The sequence below is a fragment of the Tenebrio molitor genome, chromosome 1 (genome assembly GCF_963966145.1).
Source record: "Tenebrio molitor chromosome 1, icTenMoli1.1, whole genome shotgun sequence".
Lineage (NCBI taxonomy): Eukaryota > Metazoa > Arthropoda > Insecta > Coleoptera > Tenebrionidae > Tenebrio > Tenebrio molitor.
In genome coordinates, this window is record NC_091046.1 from 43,279,026 (window position 1) to 43,301,877 (window position 22,852).

At 35.7% G+C, this 22,852-nt stretch overlaps 2 protein-coding genes across 7 annotated transcripts in view; one reads left to right on the plus strand and one right to left on the minus strand.

The window, feature by feature from the left end:
• Positions 1 to 4,350, minus strand: part of LOC138122325 (uncharacterized) — a 30,151-nt gene extending 25,801 nt beyond the window's left edge. Inside the window, exon 1 of the mRNA XM_069036542.1 lies at positions 4,343 to 4,350. The gene's annotated coding sequence lies outside the window, so the exon portion shown is untranslated. The remainder of the gene's footprint in view (positions 1 to 4,342) is intronic.
• The window catches only part of LOC138122320 (adenylate cyclase type 2-like), an 82,024-nt gene that overhangs the window by 2,326 nt on the left and 56,846 nt on the right, over positions 1 to 22,852 (plus strand). The window contains exon 1 of one of the 6 annotated variants that reach the window (XM_069036527.1): positions 16,465 to 16,486. The exons of 4 other annotated variants lie outside the window; for them this stretch is intronic. In XM_069036527.1, coding sequence (XP_068892628.1) covers position 16,486 — 1 coding nt within the window. In that variant the 5' untranslated portion in view covers positions 16,465 to 16,485. Of the gene's footprint in view, positions 1 to 16,464; positions 16,487 to 19,043; positions 19,063 to 22,852 lie in introns of those variants that run through there. One more of the 6 variants, XM_069036528.1, reaches the window with a different exon arrangement.

Here is a 22,852-nt window from a genome sequence, read left to right on the forward strand (position 1 = left end):
TATATCATGCTTTGAACGTAAATTTAAATTTAAACATCGTTCACGGAAGTGCCATGTTGCGTGTCAATAGCGTCATTTTTTAAAGTCACTTTACAGTTGTATAAATTAGAAAATGGTTCAGCCAAGTGATTGACTTGCGTGATCGCACGCTACTGCAATTTTCCCATGTCATGAAGTGCACAGACACATTTTTTCAAATTAATTCCAAAATGTTTGAAGTCTGCAACATTTCATTACATCAATTGCGCCATTTGCATTACAGACCCTTGAGCAACAGTTTGCACACGAAAGCGGCACAACGGACGCGGAAGTCCCTGATTGCACGTCCACCAATTGGCAATACTGCCAACTTAAACCGGAATTGGACAGTTTTCAACTTTGCCGCACAAATTGAGCGAAAAATTGTAACAAGAAACCATTACAAAGATCTCGAGGGATTCGCCGTGAATAACCGCAAACTTTCAATGAAAGAAGAGTCCATCGATCCCCGGGGCGCCTGGAACAATAGCCCTACAATTTTCTATCGGCCGATGAGTTTTGCTCGAACGTTACGCAGCGTCGAATTTTTTATCGTCGTTTTTGCCCGAGGTGCGTTACGCAATTAAAATCGATTTTGAAAAATCGACGCAGATAAATAGTTTATTAGACATGATTAAGTAGCGTAACACACGATTTAATCATCGACTGACGTGCGGCGCTAATGTCCTGAAAAAACTCAACCCGCTTTAACGAGACTTTTGATTAATGGTCCCTCTAATTTGATGGTGCGCCCGGGTATGCACACAGGGGACAAAGAAGAGTCCGACACTGGAGACCAGTCAAGAGTGATTCAATCGTGTGAAAGCGAGAGGCGTAATCTGAAGAAATTCAAAGTCTTGTCTGTTGGTAAATTTTTTCATTTATATGTGAAGTCGTGAAAGCATCTCGTTGATAGACGGCGAGGCACAATATTATGCGAGCCAGCCAACCATGCTGTCGTCTGTCAAGTTATCGCAAAGATGCTCCTTCAAATAACACCTACTTGATAAAAAGAATTAGCGGGAGGAAAAAATGAAATGGTTATTTTCGCCATTCGTGGAACTTAACTTTTCGTTTGGGTAAATACATTTTCTTGTCCGTTAGGACAACCTGCGAGAAAGTACCAGGTGGAAAGCTCTCAAGAGCATTCTTTTGTAGTAAAAATAGTTCGTGGACAATCAAATAGATAGTAACCAACAAAGTAGTTATGTTCTTCGTTGTAAATTATTCACTGAAATTTCTGGAGACGCTGAAGAACGTCCTGAAATAAAAGAATTATTTAGAAGGATCATCAGAATAAATTTACAATAGAGAAAAGGTAAACAAAGCACGCGAAGTAAATAAAGTGAATGTATTTTCATAGGAATGGGTGTCTGACAAGTATGTTTACCAAGCTTCACAATGTTAAGGCACATATAGAGTGCACCGATGGAAATATGTAAAGGGGATGCACGCAGATGAAATGTTAATACAAGAGAAAAGGAGTAGTTTTCAGTTTTTTATGTTAATGGTTTGTGACTATTGTTAAAGAGAAAAGCATGGAAGATGTAATGAGAAGGTTAAAAAAAATACGTCAAGTTGAACTGTGGATTTTTTTTAATCAGAAAAAAAAGGCACAATGTGAGAAATAAATGTTAAGAGAGTTGATTAGAAATTTTAAGAAGATGATGGGATTTGAGAACGTAATGAATTGTGTTGTGGGAGAAATACTGATGAGAGATGAGAGAAAAAGAATAAAGACAAAGACGAGTGATTGCAAACTGCTATGAAAATAATAAAGAGAAAAGAAGCAACATCAAGAATTAATAGAACGATTAGTTCTAAAATGGCAGAAAGACATAAGAGAGCTTCATAGAAAGAGAATGTAGAGGACCTCATTGAATGTTTTTGGAAAAAGAAGCAAAAGAAAAATGGAATGAACTACAACGATATAGGTAATAACGGTGACTATTAAAATTTTCACTTGGAGTTGGCTTTGAACGAGTTTTTATTTTTTCTGTTACTTTAGACACACGCAAGAACGAACGACAAATGTCAGTCAGTACAATTGAAACATAACGAAATTAAGAGAAAAACATTTATTGAAATGTCAAACTGGTCAGTGTCTAAGATGCAACAGACAACAAAGAATGATCCATAGTCAACCCTAAGTGAAAATTTTAATAGTCACCCGTTATAAACTACATGTGGAGGCTACGAACAGAGAAGCAGAAGAATACTGGAGTTGAAAAAGGAGATATGAAGTGTAATCAGAGAATTAAGCAGAGGATTGAATATGTATAATCTATTACAAATGTGGTAGAAAGACGAGAAAATGTGATGGTAGAATGAATATAAAAACATTATGACCAGGTAAATGTGGGCGAAAATATGGTATACTAGTTAAAAAAAAATACAAAATTTGGAAAAATATGGAGAGATATGCACATCTGATTTTTGAAGAAAAGAGAAAGGTTCAGAAGAGTAACTAAAGTGGAAAAAGAGGAAAACAAATAGAGTGAAAAAAATACATGAAAAGGTAGATATGGATAAAAATAAAAAAGAAAGAAAGACAGGCAGTAAAGACAGGCGGTTGATAAAAAGAACGATAAATACACAATTTGGAATAGTAAAGACAGAGTCGTAATAGTTATTTACATTAGAGTACGGTAGGTGTATTTTACAGCCCGACAACTAAGTTTCAGGCTCGAGCCTGAAACCTAGTTCTCGCGCTGGAAAATACCTACCGTATGACATTTGTATTAGATTTTTCGGCTGACCGAATGTTTTATTTTGCACTTTTGCAGATTTTTATGAAATAACCAATGTCAAACTTTTTCATGTACAGAGCTGCCAACCCGTAGGTTGTATTTTCGTATGAACACTTTAATTTTAAAGTAACTGTAAAAAGAGTAAATTAACCGTGCGTGCCACGAAATATAAAGTGAAAGGTAAAGGTGTGTTTACCAGTTAGGGAAGCCGAAATAGTTATTTACGAACCAAGTGCGGGAAGACGATGTTCCCGCATGAGCGCATTTTTTAAAGCACGAGCGACGAAGGAGCGAGTGCCTTTAATTAATGCGCGAATGAACGGAAGATGTCTTCACGCAAGTGGTTCGTACAATATTTTTTGTACGAAAATTAAATTATTTTTTTTTGTTTTAATATCTACATTAAACATAAACGAACATAAAACCAAGTAGGCAGTGATCTTTGGTTGTTGGAAACAATTGCTTCACATTTTCAACAATTTTCAACAATTATAAATCTTACCGTAATTTTTTAATGGAGGAAAACCCAGGGAAGTTGTATTTTATGACCTAAATTTTATTATTATCAAGACAGATTTTTTTTTGAATGCCTCAAAGGGCCAGTGTTTTTTGCAATTTTTACATTCGAGTCGACCGGGAAGCACTCGTTTCGGAGCGAGCGTTGGATGTTGGAAGCGTTGCTTTCAAGGCTATGAGTAAAAAATAGTATTTTACAGTAGAAGTCCGTTAGGATAGCCTTTACTGCCGAGCCAGAGATTTTGTGAGACGAGCTCGCAGAGCGAGTCGAATAATACTGGCGAGGCTGTAAAGGCCCTAACGGACGTGTATTGTACAATAGTTTTTGTAATATCTCTACGATTCGTTCACAATTATCTGTTTGAAATACATTTTTTTCGGCGCCATCGAAAAAACCGAATGATTAATAATAAGTGTGCGGAGGACGTCGTCATGTCAACCGTTGTTTGTGAAAAAAAATTGTTTCAATGTTTGTCAGATTTGTTCAACGCTTAACTTTCCGTTGAAAATAAATGAATGAAATCAATAAAAAATCGCAATCAAGATATGCCCGATGTCCGGAAGTGAGGTATCGTTATTGTCTGCAAAATCGCGCTTGTGTTAGTCTTAAAATTGTGAAGCATCATCTTCGATCTTGTCTACATTTGCTGCTGTTTGTCAGATTTGTTCAACACTTAACTTTCCGTTGAAAATAAACGACTGAAATCAATAAAAAACCGCGATCAAGATATTCCCGACGTCCGGATGGCCGCAGAGCAAGTGAGGTCATCGTTATTCCCTGCAAAATCGTGTTGGTGTTAAAATTCTGAAGCATAATCTTCGTCTACAGCTGCTAGTGGCATACAGATTTCGATTAATTCAAGGTGTGTCCCATAACATTAAATATTAATTATTGTACCAATTGTGAAAAAGTTGAAAAATTAAGTTTAGTTCTACGTTGCTATAGTTATTTACTCATTCATAACGGCCGCTCCCGCTCATACCGGACACCCTTAACGGACTCCGGCCGTTATGAGGTTGTTTACATGGTGACAAACAATCCGGAAAGCCACCTTTAACAACTAGGTATTACAAAAAGAAATTTTAGGAATTTCTTAATGAGTAAAGCAGATTGTCGAATGGAGTGAATAACGAAATGACAGTAATCAAGGTGAAAAGAGGTGTAAAGCTAAAGTTTAATGATGGAATACAGGAAGACATTAATTGAAAGTAATTGAAAAATGGTCGAGAGAAGAAAATATTAATTAAAGAAAGAAAGATGGTGCAGAAAGGAAAGAACGAGTGGAGATTATAAAGAGGAGTAAAGCAAGGTGACAAAAAAACAACCAAGAACTACTTAGCCCGGGTAAAATACTGAAAGGTACATTGGGTTACAGAAATGAAAAAATGAGACACTATAAAGAAGTGATAACAAGAAAATATTGATGAGAGCGAAGGATAGGCTAGTTAAAAATTTAAAATAATGAGTAAATGGAAGAAAAAAAAACACGTAGTACCATTATCGATTTAAACTTGATACTAAAATCAATAAGACTTTAAAGAGAAATTTCTCTTCTATTACGACGAGCCGGTTTCAAATATTTAAAGAACGCAATTGAATTGTTGCAGAACTGAATTGAAAATTGAATTTTTGATATTTTCTTAAATATAAAATTCAATTACTTAGGAAGAAATAGGTTTATTTATCTAATATGTTAGCCCCATCAGGGTTGTTTGCGATCAAGTAGTACAACATTCTACTTGGATCATGTTTAACATCTTTGCCACATTTAAAAACACTACAGATGTTCATTTCAACCACAAATCCAGACCACACACCTGATGTTAATTCGCGTACATGTTACACTATAATCAGCAACCTTTTAAAACTGTACTTTTGAAAGGTGCGTCAAAGATTGCAAGATTCCTTTTACGATAGCAAAATCACCAATTCATATTTCCTCTTAAAGTGCAAAACTAATGTATTATGGATACGTTTGTTCACACAATGCAGACGTACACAGCCGTTGAAAGGAACTATTCAAAGGCACGCTCTATTTTTTCAGATTTAATTAAATTTAATTTACAAGACAAAGCCGACATAATTAGAGTGTATTTACATGCGAGCTGAAACTATTCAAATCAGACCAACAATGCTACAAGCTGAAGGAGGACGCGACGAAAATATCTTGGGTGCGGAGCGGCTCGAATAGTTTGGTTTGTCATCCGATGAAATTATTTTTCAGTGCTTTCCACCCGACGCAAATGCAATCGCTCAGGAATGGTTGGAAAACTTGCACAAACTACACATTTGGTCTTTGGCTCCGGTGGAATTTACGTGGCGGAGAAACGTTTCTTTAATGTGCTCCGGAACAGTTCGCTTTCATTAATTATGAACGATCCTGGAATCGATACTCCAGTCATACAACTTCTTATGATGATGACATTTCGCTCTCCAGATCAATATCGGAATGCACTGAAAGTCGAATTGACGCATTTTTCAGCGAACTGCAAGCTCGCGTGCGCCCTCTCCACTACCTGTAGCTCTTTGTCTGACGAAACACCTTTAATTTTATTTAAGTGGCTACATTGCGTGCAACCCCTTATCATGTGACGCACTGCACCATCAAAAACTTCCCGTTAGTCATGTCACGGGATATGCATTTCGATGTGGGTACCATTAGGGTCGCGACTGTTCTTTTCGTGATTGGTCATATTTGAGTGGAGATTTAGTGAAGGGTTAAGAGACACGCGCCGCTTAATCGGCCATTCCATGATTTTGATTAAATCTGAATTGATGGGCTCGCTGCTAATTGAAATTCTTTGTTTTAATCCGCCGTACGGGTGCATATGGTGTTTAGCGCCATTATTGGGTGTTACTGTTCGCCTTAATTAAACCGAATGTAATATCCATATCGCTTAAGCCGACGGTGTAATTAAGCGCGCTTCCAAATCCGTATTAATGGGACCTGGGTTAAACATTTTTTGTGTGGGCTTGATGGCGCCCTTAATCGATGTACGAGTGTCTAAGTGTATATTGTGCTAATTAAGAGTGACCTTATGACCTATTTTGTCTCTGTGAAGCGGTTATTTTGTATGGAATCAATATTTAGATCCAAAATTCAAAATTTCTTCAAAAAGAAAATTTTCAAAATTTTGTATGTACATATTTACAAATTTCAAATTTAAAACTGACTGTTTAGACTAATGGCTAACAGTTTGAACATGAGATTAGAGGTTGTCATCAAAATCAAATGTTGATGGTAAGTAGAGATGTTTGATTTTCTCATGGGCTATGAGTCATATCTCCGCAAACGACTAATATCGGTTTCAAGTAGGCGCTACAAACCGACCGGAAAACATCGTCAATCGTTACGTTAGTTTCGTCTCTCTCTCTTGTCTATTTGTACAGTCGGTTGCAAAAAATTGAGTACTTACATCATAAAAATCAAGAGCACTGAATTTTCCCTATTTTTAACACAATGTAAATCAGGCTTTTCTGACTTTTAATAGCATGCTTTTTCAAATAGGTTATGTCTGACACAAGGAATGTCATTATGTCTTACCTAAGAAATGAAAAGTTTTGACATTTTGCTTATCTTGGTAACATCAAAATTAACAACAAGAAGGATGAATTAAACTATAAAGTTATTTGTACAACTAGTTATGAAAGTCATACTTTTTTTCACTTATTTGCTTGATTAACTCGGGCTATGCCCTCGTTAATCAATCTGCAAATTCCTGAAAAAAAGTATGACTTTCATAACGTGTTGTACACACTATTTTTTTGCATATCGAAAAAAGTTCAGAAATTCGGTCTAAGAGGATTTATGAAAAAGTACAAAAAAAATAGGTATGCTTTGACAATCATATCCAAGGAGATGGAATAAAATGATGCAAAAAACTACTACTTTCACTACGATTTTTCGTGTAAAAAAGTGCTACTTTCACTATTATTTTGCGTGTAAAAAATGCCACTTTCATTATGATATGCAAAAAAAATTTTGATGTACTCGATTTTTTTGCAATCGACTGTATGTACATATTTGAATTTGAAAGTAGTCGACGTTTTCAGTTTTCATTCACAGATTTTTCACTGGTTTATCGCTTCAACTTCGTGGAGATATTTCCAAGGTCACAGCCCATGAGAGAATCCAACACCTCTCCAGTGTAGCTCGTTGGGATTTATTTTGCAAAAATTAAATAAACACAGTACGTCTAAAAAGAATTCTTATCAAAGTCGCTTTTGGATTTATAACTCGTGTTTTCGTTTTTTCCTTATGTTATCGGAGATATTGGACATTTTTACTCGGTTACACTTTATTTTTAAAATACCATCTCTAAACCCAGTGGGCAATTTGAAAAGTTGTAAGCACGGATTACTCTAGAATGTAATGAGATAACGCCACAAGTCTTAGAACATGTTTTTGATAACGTGAAAAGACGAGAGGCTTTGTGCAGTTGAAAGGATTTCACTTTCAATAATTCGTTTAGCTTTTGAATTAAGATTTTACTTTGAGTTTGTACATTTGAAACAAACGTTCATTTTCTTTACAAAGTGTTTTTAATCTCAACAATCACGAATAGGCCGCGAACTGCTACCGCTTCCTCTAAATGGAGGGCTTTGCAAAAAGCAGTTGATGAATGCATTTTGGAACGTCCTTCAAATTCTTGCATGCTAGGTTCGACGTGATGATTTTATTCTCTTCTTTCAAAATTTCCTTTTTTGAAGTGTAGCAAATAAACGTTTTTACAAATTAAGGAATGCCAAATCTGTGATCTGTGACGATAAAAATGTGACGTTTGTCAGACAAAATCCATAAAAACTCTCTTCTAACGCTATGCGTTATAAATCCAAAGGCAACTATGTACCGTGGGGAATTTTATTAGACACACTGTATCTTACAGTCGGGTGATTTTTTTAAAGTTTATTTTTAAAATACGTAATTGTTGTAAACTAGATTTATTAATGTTTAAACATTGTGCAGAATGAGGCACATTCACATTATATTTGTTAAGTTTGTTTTAACAACGAAAAATTTATCTGATGGAATTCTAGATATCAAGATGAAAAAATAGTTGATTTTTATTTTTAGAACACTTACTAAATCATTTGCGAACATGAAATCAGTAGTATTTTTTATATGACATTCAATTATTCTTAATTAGATCATGTAAATGCAATTGCAGTAACTCTTAAACCTACAAAAATTGGTTGCTTGACACTGTGGGAGTCAAATTTACACCAAAGTTACCAACCATATAAAACAGAAAAAACTAGAAGGCTACGCTGCAAACTTTACGTTTATCTAGTGGTCGGATAGTAATGAACTTTAGTTTATTTGCCATTTGAACTATTTTGACAAAACCAGTAAATAAATAATTAGATTTTTTTGTTTGTTTTAGTTATATGAGTCTATCTGTCATAGTTTACGTCAGGCCATTGATATCAACTGGGAATTTACAGTACGAGTGAGGAAGGCAAAGCTTTCGTTCACGCGAATTGCGAATTTCAATTATGTGTGAATTGTGAATGAAAAGCAGTGAGCGAAAGACAGTGAACGAAAGTGAAACGAACGAAAGAGAAACCTCCACCCACTGGTAACTATGGACTCACTTTCTAGGGAGGTGTCCAACGAAATAATTTTTATTATATCCACTTCATATAGAATATAGTACAAGCAACAAAGGCCAAATTAAGAATTTGGCTGTAATAATTCAATCATTTGTGATAACACTCTTTAGGACTATATCCATTTGTGTTTTTCTCCTCAATCGAAGACAATTTATCTGAATACATCTAAAGTACTTAAACAAAAGTGCCGACAACAATTATAATCGTATTTGCTTTTCTCCTCATGTTTGTATGGTAACATATAGTTTATACAAGGTAGTGTTGAGAGCGGCCCATGATAATAAAGGTCGTCGCAGTTGCGCAAGTAGTGACATAGCCGACGCTTATCAGAAATAAGGTGTCAATTTAGAATTCCCGACGTAATAATCTATCTTAGACATACAAACATTGGTAACACTTGCGGTAATAATTTTCTGTATTAACCTGATAAAATCATAAACGTCACTTATTTAGGACGTGACAAAGTCGACGGCGCGAGCAAACAAAAAATTGATTAATCACATTTGATCCGTGAAAAATTTTCCACGATCGGCGATGACCCAAAACGTGCTTAATTCCCCGGATTTGTTTATTTTTCCGGGCGAGCCGAAAGTTTGTTCCGGAAACGCATCGAATCCAATTTCGATGTAGTCCCCCCTGATGAAGCCCTCTGTGTACATTTTATTTGATTTGTGTGTTTATAAAAATATCGGATGAGGTATTTGCAAGTCCCAGGTGGGCGCGCTTGCAACTTTTCAATGGACACTGATTCCGACCGAGTCACGTGCAAGACTCCTGCAGGAAAATAAAGGAAACGGGCTCGGTTTATCGCCGCAATTTACATTTAGCGATTGCATTTTCCGATAAGTGCTTTGTGCTAGCAACGATTTAAAGAAAGGCGCTCATTAAAATGTGTGTGCGGTGAAAAGGGAGTCCCCCATATCTGCAGTATTGTCGCCGCACATCACTGCCGGCTCGGCTTTTGATAGCTATAATTAGATAGGCCTCAAAGTAAACGCGGCGTCATCGCAGATATTCCAACCATTTTAATCCGATGAGTTGAAATCCAGGCGGTTCAGCTACCATGTGTCAAAATTTTCTCAAGCTTAAATATTTGTGAGCCGTCGGTGGCTCGAGCGGGGAATTTTCGGTGGTTTAAACTTGTCAGCGGACCCGGATTAGGGTCGCACGGCTTAAAATCCCCCAAAAGCGATAAAAATGCGACAGTTTGTTGTGTTCCAATGAGCGACAACCGACGGTTAATTTTAACTATTCAATTGAATTCATAGATTGAATTTATGTGCAGCAGGTGTGGTTGAAATATCAAAATAACTAAACCGTGCTCGATTATAATACATTTACAAAATTTTTGTGTAAAGTCATAAATATAAAGCTAATGGCAAGTTTGAGAGTAGCTGTCTAACAGACAAACAAAATTGGAAATAATGAAGGAAAAGTGAAACAGGTCTGCTTTAAATATCTCAAAGCTGGATAATAAACGAAGTAAAATTAATCACTCGCTGAAAGTGGAAACTCTTATTTTTGCAAATTTGAAAAAAAATCTCTTGAAAACCATCCTGCTCATAATTTAGTTTGTTTACAAATGTATTCTCAGGTGTAATGCAACGAGTGGTGTGATTATTATTGATGATATCTGCGAGTCGTGCTGCTCCGGTTTCATGAGGCGTATCATCGATTTATTGGTCGTATCGCTAGGGGTTATACAGGGTGTCCCAGAACTGGCGAATCAGATTTAAAGGGCATATTCCTTAGTCGTAATGGAGGTCAAAAACGTTAAGAAAAATATTCAGGGTGCAATAATTTCTTAGTTATGAATTTTTCAAATTGAGCAATAGTGTTCGAGCAGTTTTCACCAGAAAACTGAGTTCTTTCCTTCAGTTACTAAGTAACGTGTAATACGCATGAATAATAAAAATTACTACTACAATTATGTTGCTAAGCAATTTAAAGTGTTCGTTGAAATTACCTGAAATTGAACAGCGATCTTCTGATTGGTCAACTTTAATTGTTAGTTACAAAAAATCTACTACACTCTGACCATTTTTTTAACGGTATTGCTTTTATTTATCACCAAGGAAAACGCACTCTAAGTTTGATCCGCAAGTTCTGGGACACCTGTATATTTGATGACAGAATATAATCATTTAATGAATGAATAAATGAGGCCATTGGTTTTGCTTTTGGATAGCTGTATTGTTTGGGACCGACTTCCTGATTGCGTTTTTATCAGTGACGTTCGACAATTCGCAGAAAATTCGGAAAAAATCATTTGTATATAAATTAAGTCTAGTTTGTTATCATGGCCTCAATTTTGATAAAAATTTGCAAACACGCTATTCTATGCGGTAAATACAGATCTGTGTGGAAAAGTTGTGTGATTCATTTTAATAAAAAAAAAGGTCTATGTCGTAAATGTCACTTTACATACTCAGCAGACGAGTTTGCGACCTTTTCTTTTCCCCACTTTGAATGTTTTACTTGTCGCGGAAAACATATTAATAATTTATAAATAATTAGGGCCAGATCAACTATGTATGTAACGGGTGACTATTAAAATTTTCACTTGGAGTTGGCTTTGAATGAGTTTTTATTTTTTCTGTTACTTTAGAAACACACGCAAGAACGAACGACAAATGTCAGTCAGTACAATTGAAACATAGTTTTGAAATGTCAAACTTGTCAGTGTCTAAGGTGCAACGGAAAACAAAGAATGATCCATGGCCAACCCTAAGTGAAAATTTTAATAGTCACCCGTTATATTACAGTTACAATTTAACAATTTTTTTTATATCAATGAAGAATTAAATTGATGTTGTCTGTCATTGTAAAAAAAAATGGCTTTAGATTATTTATGACCTAACCTTCATTAAAATAGATTATTTGAGATTTCAGCTTATGCAACGTGTCTCAGAAATAAGTACATTAATTTTAACTGATAATACCGTCGTGCCTTCAAATAAATTCGGAATTAGAGTAGGCTGTGATCGCTTTTATCATGTTAGTTAATGTTTCTAGAACAATTTTCTTTAATTTTCCACGAAGAACATACTGTACAGAGTGTTTTTGAAATGCGTGCATAAATTTTAACCACGAGCTACTGGCTTCATGTAGAACTCGGAAAAAATATCTAAAAAATTCTATGCCAAAAAATAAAATGACATTTATTTTTTGAGCTACGATTTTTTTTAATTGCTTTTAGTCTTCTACGTTGTCAAACAACCTCGTAGGTATAATTTCGGCACATTTTAAAAATACACCCTGTATATCATATTTTATAAAACGTACACCAATGTGGTTTCCTTGTTTTAAAGCATATTTCCTATAGGTGACTTCGCATTGGCGTACATTTTATAAAACATGATATACAGGGTGCATTTTTAAAATGTGCCAAAATTTTACCTAGGAGGTTGTAGGACAACGTAGAAAACTAAAAGTAATTTAAAAAAATTGTAGCTCAAAAAGTAAATGTCATTTTATTTTTTGACATAGAATTTTTTAAATATTTTTTCCGAGTTCTACATGAAGCCAGTAGCTCGTGATTAAAATTTCTCCACGCATTTCAAAAACACCCTGTATACTAATATTTTTCCCAAAAAAATAAATTTTCCTCTTCTGCCATTCAGTAATAAGTGCTTTTTAAAATTTTGGTGAAAATCGAGGTTTAGGTACTAAAGTAGACTAGTTCCAAGAATTTTCAAGCTGATCACCTAATCGTCAGCAAAAATGCAGTTTTCTACAAATACTTGTTTCAGAATAATTGATATTAGAGAGAGAAATGGAGCATATTGTAGCATTTGAAAAGAAAATTTTTGTCTAGGTTGTCATTATAAAAAAGTTATTTCAGAAGCAGTGACAGAGGAATTTGTAGGTTTAGTTGTTTTTGCCAAGTAATAAAAAAACGATAAACTATTATCAATAATTTTGTCAAGGGATATCATTGCGATAGAAATGATGTGTTTTTGCCTGATTTATTGCACGGCTTTACCAAATGAAAGGACCCAATTTTCCAAATGTTCTAAAAGCACTTCAAAACAGAGTAGAACGAAGAAATAACTTTAAAGAGTGATTCAAAATATCATGAAGCTATTTGAATGTATCTGTTTTGTGTTGCTTAATTTTATTCTCGTTAAAATATAAATTAATATTTTACTACAAATCTAGTCGTTATTATCTATTTTAAACGAATTTTTGGGGAACGAGGTCATTGAAAGTGATCAAAAAGAAAACAAATCAGAGCAGGCGTTGCAAATTATCGGTCATGTCGTAGAGGAATTCTTATGCAAGTAAATCGTTCAATGCATGGGCGTAGACAATTTGTGGTCTCAAATTTTAGACGTTGGAATTGTAATTGTGCATTTTATTATTATTATCTGATAATAGAGAAAATTAATAAAATAAGGAGCGACATTTTACATTGGTAAAAATAAGTAATTTGCCAGTTTTATTGCCAAACGCGACGCCACTGGTACGCAAATTTTTCGGTGAAATGTCAAAGAAACGTCAGTTTTAAAGTAACAGTGTTGATGATTGATTTCGGCAAAGTTTACAGACATTTCCTCTAATTGTAAGCAACAATCCCAGAATAAGTAGTTAAATGAGTTTTATCTAATCCCGTGGGATAAATGATACTTATCCCACCAATTTTGAGTGGGATAAGAACTTATTTCCTCACGCATTTTCAGTTTCATTACCGCACTCAGTGGGATAAATGAGTTTTATTACCTCACTCAGTGGGAAAAGTAAATTCTTATCCCACTGAGTGCGGTAATGAAACTTATTTATTTCACTGGCGAAAATCAATAGATAAGATTAATTTTTTTAATTTGGGACGGTCTTAGATAAAATTTTGTACATAACACGTGGGCTAAAGCATATTACAGGAAACTTGTGTGATTACAGATGAACTCGGGCTAATGCCCTCGTCATCTGCAATCTTCACACTCGAGTCCTATAATATTGCTTTTATCCCACTAATTATGTAAATAACTATTAGCATTGAAGATAAAGCATTAATAATTATTAATAATTAATTAATTAATAATAGATTTTTCGAGAGATAGGCAACCAATAAAACGACTGTGTATAGCAAGTATACATACATATGTGTACGATTAAGCTAAGATAGACGTTTCTATAAAACAAGAGATGAGATAGCACTCTTGATTTGTTTTTTTGTTGATCACTCTGTACATTAAATTTAAAAATGTATTTAAACTTTTATTAACAGTGTAAAATGCATTCTTCATGATCATTCTAAAATTTATTGACTAATTAATAAAAAATATATGTCACTTTTTTGGTTTACCATAAACGATAATTCTTGTACACAAATCTAAAAGTTACTGCTGTTTCATTTTCTCCTCGTTTATATTGCCTTTCTAATTTTCTATTTTTTAATCTCTATTGACCACCCCCAAATATATTTTGTTATTCCATTTATTGCTATATCGGGTGTTTTTATAAATTTCACCTCATAGTAGGCGTTGAAGAGTCGATTGTGAACGCACTATACAGGTTACGGATCAGAGATCAGCTGTTTAAAACTTACGTTTTACACGAGTGGTGCGTTCACAATCGACTCTTCAACGCCTACTACCAGGTGATATTTTAAAAAACACCCGATACATTATTTGGGGTTATTGCGGACTCTAACCTATCTGCACATTAAGAACCAAAAATAAAAAACCTATTCAAAGCAAGAAATATTTCATTAAATTAATGTAAGATCTTACAAAATGAAGAACACAGTTTTATTACATATTACAATTCATGTTTTTAAACATTTTGTTCGCGACGCAGAAAAGCTCCACAGAAGGGTACAGTTGCTATTATGTTTTGATTATTCCCATTTAAATTATTTTAACAAAATTCCCTTAAATAAATATGATTTGATTTTGATAAATTTGTAATTTGAAATGTAAATTAATTAGCAAATATGTGACTATCCAAATGTTGTCTTAGCTTAGTCGGGCAGGGTCTAATCTAAAATCTAATGTCAAACAGACCAACCGGAAACTTTCTTGGACATATTCTCAACCTAAATCATTATCTGTAATAAATATGAACCGACCGTAAAATTTGCTGTTCCGCCAATTTCCTCCACCTCTTCGTAATAAATTTGGTTCGTCGATGACACGAGCGCCAGACTTGCAGCACTGCTCGTTAAAAAATGATACAAACTCCCCCATAAAACCTCGCCGGGGGTCCTTATTAAAGCCGCCAGTGCACTTTATAATAAAAATGAAAAAGCTAGCTTAATTCGCCTCGAACAAACTTCGTTCGTTAGATGTGCCACTACAGCTCTAAATCTCGCTTTATTAAAAAAATAATGAAACCGAAAAAAATTATTATTTCAGAGGGAAGTCTCGTATTTGGCACGGGTCCCTCGTCGTGACTACGCAAATAAATAAAAAAGTTAAATTGGGGCGAGGGGTCGGTCGGCTCTGGCACCCTGCCAAGCACCTGTTGGTCCTCGATAATTTTTTTTCACTCTTTGGAGAATCTCAGTGCAAGTTCACTCATCGTACGGCTCCGATGAAATATCGAACTTTATTAAATATTTATAATGGAGTGAAAATATCCAGATGATGAATTTGTTTCTTATTTTTAGAAACGCCGTGTTTATTTAGCTGTCGGCTATTTTCACTCTTTAATTTGCAACGTGTTATCGAATCGTTGGCCCAATTAGGCACTAATTCGGTTAGATTGCGGCAAGGAGGTGTGTTATTGGCGGAAGTAATTAAACTAAAAATTAAATTAGCTACAATTTAACTAGTTGTCCGTTCACGCCGGTTCCTGCGGACTCACGGTGCACTTTAATGGCCAAAAATAAATTATTACCAAGCGGCGGACAAATTGCTTGGCGAATCGCTTCCTTTCGGAAAACGCAGTAAGATTGGTCAAATTATCAACCGGCGCGCACTTGTGACTTAAGTCGATGAGCAACGGAGTCAAATTATCAATCGCCGCGCACTTGTGGCTTAACTTAAGTCAACGAGGAAGGGATCTGTGCGGGTTCGAGTGGTGTCTGCAGACATCTGCTCTAGTGTTAATAACCAGTGAAGTACATTGCAGATTTCAAATATATCGCGACCTTGACAACATATTGGCAATATCCGCAAGCGAGTTTACAAAACTAAATTGGCGAATTAAAATTACCACATCTAAATTGACATTTCGAGACGTCGTTTGATCAATGTGAGGAGCCAGCAGGGACAGAAAGATTGTGGTTCGATCCGGTTGAAATTAATTTTACTGACGGCGTGTCCAATTAAACGGTTTTATTTTAAAAATATCTTCGGGTTTGCTCGATGCGGAAGCGATTAGCAATTCTAATGTTAATTGTTGGCCGGAGAAGTTGGGTTTTTGTTAGAGTGGATTGTGATGTTGCTGTTTAATTCTTTTTTGGTGCAATTTATATTTTGCGGAGTTTTGCATTTTTATGCGGTGGAAGACGTGAGATTTCCATTGCAAATGGTTTTTCTTTTGCTGAGACTGAGACAGTGAACTCTGGTGGACGTTGTTGTTTTAATTGTTCCCTCAAGCTTTTTAAATGACCAGGCATAAATAATTCTACCGTCCATTCAGAGTGAGTCATCTTGACGTATTATACAGGGTGTTATTGAAAGTTGTACAGATATTTTAATCACGAGCTACTGGCTTCATGTAGAACTCGGAAAAAATATCTAAAAAATTCTATGTCAAAAAATAAAATCACAATTATTTTTTGAACAACTTTTTTTTAATTGCTTCTACGCCAATGCGAAGTAACCTATAGGAAATATGCTTTAAAACAAGGAAACCGCATTGGTGTACGTTTTATAAAATATGATATACAGGGTGTATTTTTAAAATGTGCCGAAATTTTACCTACGAGGTTGTTTGACAACGTAGAAGACTAAAAGTAATTAAAAAAAATTGTAGCCCAAAAAATAAACGTCATTTTATTTTTTGACATAGAATTTTTTAGATATTTTTTCCGAGTTCTACATGAAGCCAGTAGGTCGTGGTTAAAATATCTGTACAACTTTCAATAACATCCTGTATTTATTATTATATTTGTTTGTTGTACTCACCGAGGTAATCAAAATTCTTTAACATCCTGGAGATTGCTGACTCGACCGCAGCCTCGGCGACAATTTTTCTCTCGGAACGTTAAAGAATGATTTCGCGGCCTTGATCTACAAATAACTATTATTTCGTTATACATATTTTATCGGTAAATTCTTTGTAAAAAGCAACATCATTTCTTCAAGTTTTTTTCTATTTTTTTCTACACAGTTTATTAAATTTTTTTTCTTTATATCTATTAATGTTTAATGTTTAACGAAATATTATTTTCCTTCCTTTCATGCTGCATATTTTAAAACTCTTATTAATGTATTCCTCGTCTCGCCTTTATTTTTTCTGCATTGATTTGTAAATTAGTATGCACGACTTATTGATGAATTTTCATTTTATTTTTAGACATACGCTATCACCTTAAACAAATTTCACTCAAATGAATAGGCAGGAACATAATCAAATTACTCTGAATATTCCACATGTGAATTCCAACTTACTCTAAACTAATGGAGTTGGAGAACAATGGGATAAGCTCGTTGTTGCAGAGTTTTGGAACGCAGTTTCACAAAAATCAGTTAACTGAATTAGATCTGGCGCACCTCACTTTACTGATACTCCATTTGTCTCTCAGCTCCGCATAAATATTTATCTTTCTATTGCCATTCTGCTGCAGAAATCACATCCATCAACTCTACCTTGCGTTCTTTAATCGCTGCTCCTTGCGAAATCAAATTTAGTGTCAATTTCTGGTAACCCGGCGATTACAGCGCCACCCCACCCGGCAGCGCTCCTTTGATCTGTCTATAATGTATGCGATGCGTGAAACAGATTCACCATAAAATTCCATCCGCTCGGGGCGATATTTTGTTTATATCCTTGACTCGTCTCTGCAGAAAATGCGAAATTCGTCAGTGGCGGAAGCGAAAAAAGTTGTTTGTTGTTCACCAGTCACGAAGGAATCGATTCGATCATAAAATCACGGAATTCAATTCGAATCCCAATAAAACGATATCGCCAGGCGCTTGGGATTATATTAATGGTTGCCAACCGCCATTTACATAACACCCCAATATTTTCGCGATACCATCGCATCTGCAGATGCAAGATGAAAGTGAAAAGCTAATACAAAGCGAGAGGTAAATACTGTGACTCGATTTGAGGATTGAAGATCAAGAACCGGAGGACCGGCTCCATATCGGATGAATCCATTACCCATCTAGACTTTCAGAATTTTAAATAGGGCTTGAAACCCTCATTGGCGTATGTTATTCAAAGGCAGAGGGAAATTCGTTCCGTTTTGTCGCAAGAACGAATAAAATTCTCCAGGGGAGTTTTTCACCGCGACAGGAAAATATGGAGAATTATTTCGAAGGCGCCATTTAAGACCCCACTTCCGGATTTGATAACTGTCGGCCACAAACGCTAAGAAGATTTGTTAAATTGTTTTGAAGGTTTGTGCAGTTTGGGTCCAGATGACCCCAAGAATGGAGTGACAGCTGTCACTCGCGGGTCACATAACCTCAACAATCGCATTTTTGCTGTAATGCGATATCACGGGGAAAGCTTGACGGATGAGCTTTAATATTTGATCGAGTGTTTGATTAGAGCACGGATTAAATTAGGGGAAGAAAATGAGGAAACAAGTGGGATAAAACAAGATTGAGTAACCTCTGGGAAATTATCTCTCTTTCAGTGAAATCCCAACCGGGTTGTCACAAGAAACATTTAATAAACGTGTTATCCCAGATTCGATAGAAAACAGTCATGGCACCCACACAGCTGTGTTTTAAAACAACACGACGGGAACAATGGGGATAAAAACGAAATGAAACGATGCAGACTTCGATCTGAGTTAATTAATGGAGTTGGCGATTTTATTTTACGAGTGGTGCTCCTGAAGAGATGTACAAATGGTTACGACCGGCTTGATTGCAAAAAACTCGCTAATAAATTTTTGATGGGATTATTTTCTTTTAATTGCATCGATCGTACTCGTTGGGTGGTTTGGACTGGAACTAGTGGCGGTTTTAAAAATACACTTCTTCGATTCATCAAAAATAAATAAGCGGCCTTCGTGGGATAAATATCCGGTGGCAGTGAGTAAGTACTTTTAAAATTTCACTAGTCGCTTGACGGAGCTAAACAAGTTTTATTTCATCTTCGAAGTAAATTTGTTTTCTTTTGCTGCAACATAATGGGCGCATTTGTGTTGTTAAAGTATTTGCGAGAATGGAGCTTTGGTACGAGAAATTCGGATTAAAATTGTTTCTTTTCTGAATGTCAAGTTCGCCCGCGCTGGATTCAACGCAAAATGTTTTCAATTATTCTAAATATAAATAATCACAAGAAGTCAAGTTCATAATTTTTCAACCAGTTCCATTAAAAGAAAGTTAATTTGTTCCTCTTGCTTTTGGCAAATCGAAAGAAAAATTAGTATTTTTGTGATGTGGCGACCGTTAATACGATCTGACACCAGATGACATCTAATTTAGTTTGACCCAAATTCTGTATTGATCAGCTGAAGAGATTTACAAATAAATCGAATAATTCATATTTTGTGTATTGACTTAATACTGCAAGATAGAAGTATTTGATGTTATTTTTATGACAGTTCTCACAAGAAGAAAATACCAATTCGGTTTTATTGGTTTTACAAAGGTACTAATTTCCGATGTGAGAAAGCGAAATAAACCAAAACACAATTTATTACATATGGCTTAATAGTTATTTACATTACAAATGCGGTAGGCTACACTTTACAGCGCGAGGTTTTTAGATTGAAACACGACCGAGCGATGTAAAATGCCTACCCGCTTAGTAATGTATTATTCTTTTTGGCTGACAACTAGTTTTCTCAAATTTGAAATTTGTTGTAACCAATAATTTTGCAAAACCTGTCAAAGACTGACATTTGATTAATAAAATACCAGAAAGTTATCCATTTTACCGATAACTGAAATGCTTACGATTTATACCACAAGATGGCGCCATCAGAATTCTCAATTTTCTCAGAAGAAAACAATTAAATTATGTTCATTTTCGAAAACTGAACGGATCAATGGTAGCGGTATCTTGTCTTTGTATAAATGGACTTTATTTATCATAAGCTAACAGTTTTTTGGAGGTCCCTGAAAGATTAAAATGTTCGTGATATTTTACACACTCCGTGCGGTAAAATGACAGATAGTTTGATTAGTGTGTAAAAATCAAGATACCGTGCTGTTCAAAATGTGTAAATATGTCATTTAGAGTTGAGGAGGCCAAAAAATAATATATGATAAGGAAGATACACAGGAAAATGAAATGGGAGTATTTAAGACTTGTTGTCACTAAGGCTCCGCCCCTCGCTGCGAACAGCCTAAGAAATATACTTTAGAGGCGTTGGTAGTACATATTGGGCGACAACGATGGTTATTAAATGATTTTTTAAATTGTTTTCTTTGCACCAACTGGACATAATTCCATCGTAATTGGAAGAATTAAACAAATAATGTACATTAACTGCACGCCACTGACACTAAACGTTTTCCTGAAACGAACGTGTCAGAGCAAGGAGATGAAAATCACGTGATTTTGTACGGCTTAAGAGCACAGAGTATAAGTGAAGAATTATTTCTGGTCGCTCTGTATACGGAATTTAAAAAAGGCATCCGTTACACTTGATGTTTAGCCATCGGACAAGAAGAGATTCAAGCTCAAAGGGAGAATTACACATCACGTGGTGTCCAGCCTAACTGGTTGTCACATAGATCGTAGCACCGCCCATGTACTTCTCGATTCGAACGTGCTCTACATGTTAAGGTGACGCATCCAGTAGATGTTTGTCTCTTGTGTGGACTAATCGAATGAGACATTTCTCTTTGGCCAATAAAACATTTACTAAAGAAGGTAAAACACGCAAAATGTTCATAACACGCGGACATAATTAGTCCCAAGATCATGTAATTACGAATGTTACAAGTAATAACACAAGATTACAGTGTAAGCAAGAGTTGGGCGTTGGGAATCACTTTCATCATTTAGTGGACGCACCTGTCTACGTTTAATTACACTTCGCTAATGGTTAAATAATCGCGCCGTGCAAATATTGTTGTCGCTAAAAATAAACACGTTTCTTAAGTTGTGATACTATTTTTACCAAATTAACCGAGCCCCGTCGAATTAGTTTATTTGCTTTTCTCCGCACTGTTTGCTTCGATTGGTCCATCTCCTTTCCCACCACACTAGTGCATTTGAACCTGGGTGATTCAACGAATGCACATATTGCATTCTGGTGTGAAGGCAATGGTGGGACTCACGTGTGAGTGGAATCTCATTTTGGGTGCAATTTTCCTTTGAACATCGATGAAATCCAGAGTTCAATTCGCGTCTGAATTGTGACACGACTATTTCCTCCATCGAGTGATGTCAAATGGGGTCAGTCGAATGTAACATCTTTGGAGAGGTTCTGTCGTGGATGACCTAAATGTCGCACAAAATACCGAGACAGATGGTTGATTTAGGAGGAGAAAAAAGGCAATTTTGTGTCTTTGTGTGTGTCGCGGGGCCGTTCCTATTGGAAGAACATCAAAGAACAATGCTAGATAAATAATGTGAGGAGAGAAACGTTTCAATCAGTGTCCCATTGAAGAGCGCCAGAATCGAGTTATATGGTCGAACCAGACGCTACAAATAATTGATTTAATGTGTGAGATGTCCCCGGGAGCGCCAGATGAAAAATATAAGAGGAGAAAGGAAATTAAATTCTCCCTTTGGGCGTAAGGTTCGGCGGCATTCCCCCAGACGAGACTCCGGTTTTTCCGGTGACTAACGAATCGCGTTCGATTCATCTTTGAGACTTCTTTGTCTGCATAGTTTTAGTATCCGATGCTCCATTTATACTTTTCGAGGGTGGTCTTGTTAGTGCGGGGCTTTATCAAGTTTTAACGAATTCCGGGCAAGTTCTCTAGTTTATCGAAACAATGAATTGTGTTCACCACCCCAACAGAAAGGGAAATTCTCGACGAGATAACATTGCAAACCTCGCCACCTTGATCGAATTACGCGTCCTTGCCAACTTTGAAATGCCGGAATAAAATAGCAAAAATTCACACCGATATCGTCGGTAATTTTGTTACCGAGCAAGAGCTGGAAATAAATCACCGGAGGTGAGGAAACTATGTTTCGGCGATTTGTACTTAGGTCGCAAGTTTCAGTCGCTATAAATTATTTATGACATATTTTCGCGGCTTCAGCGGATTCGGAACGGCCTCAAACATGACCTCCGTCATGGAAACATCCGGGTGATTTCTAGGGGATTTTCGCACGGCGGGTTAAGTTGGCAGAACTGTTTTGACAATCTGAAAACGTCCATGTAAACAATTCATTCAGTTCTTATGTCAGGACCGATTGCTGTTGTATTTACGACAGTTCGATTAGTTCGTGGTCTCGCCGTTGGCGCCGCATATTAAAATACACCTTCTGTCAAAATCTTTTGATTAACATTTTAGAATTACGACGTAAAATCTTCAGTTTCACAGTCTTAAGGTGTGTTTTTAGGATTTGTCAAATCTCGATAGCAATGAGTGGATGATTGCCAAGTTTTATACAATTTTTGTTGGAGATTTAATTTTATCTTTTTCGACAACAGATAACTTTAACCTACGCAAATTGTAAAATTATTATTTTATGAACGAAATATTGAATAGGTATTACATTATCTATTTACTTTGGTTTTGGGCGTGATGCTTGATTAAACATGACTAAATAGCGTGAGTGCTCAGTGATCTATGAAAAAAAAATAGCTTCCAAATAAGTAGGTATCTGGAAAACGTTTGTTTTTATTATTTTATTTCTGTTTAAAAGAAAAATGTGTTAAATAAAACATCGAAATTATCCTGTCTGTTAGGTC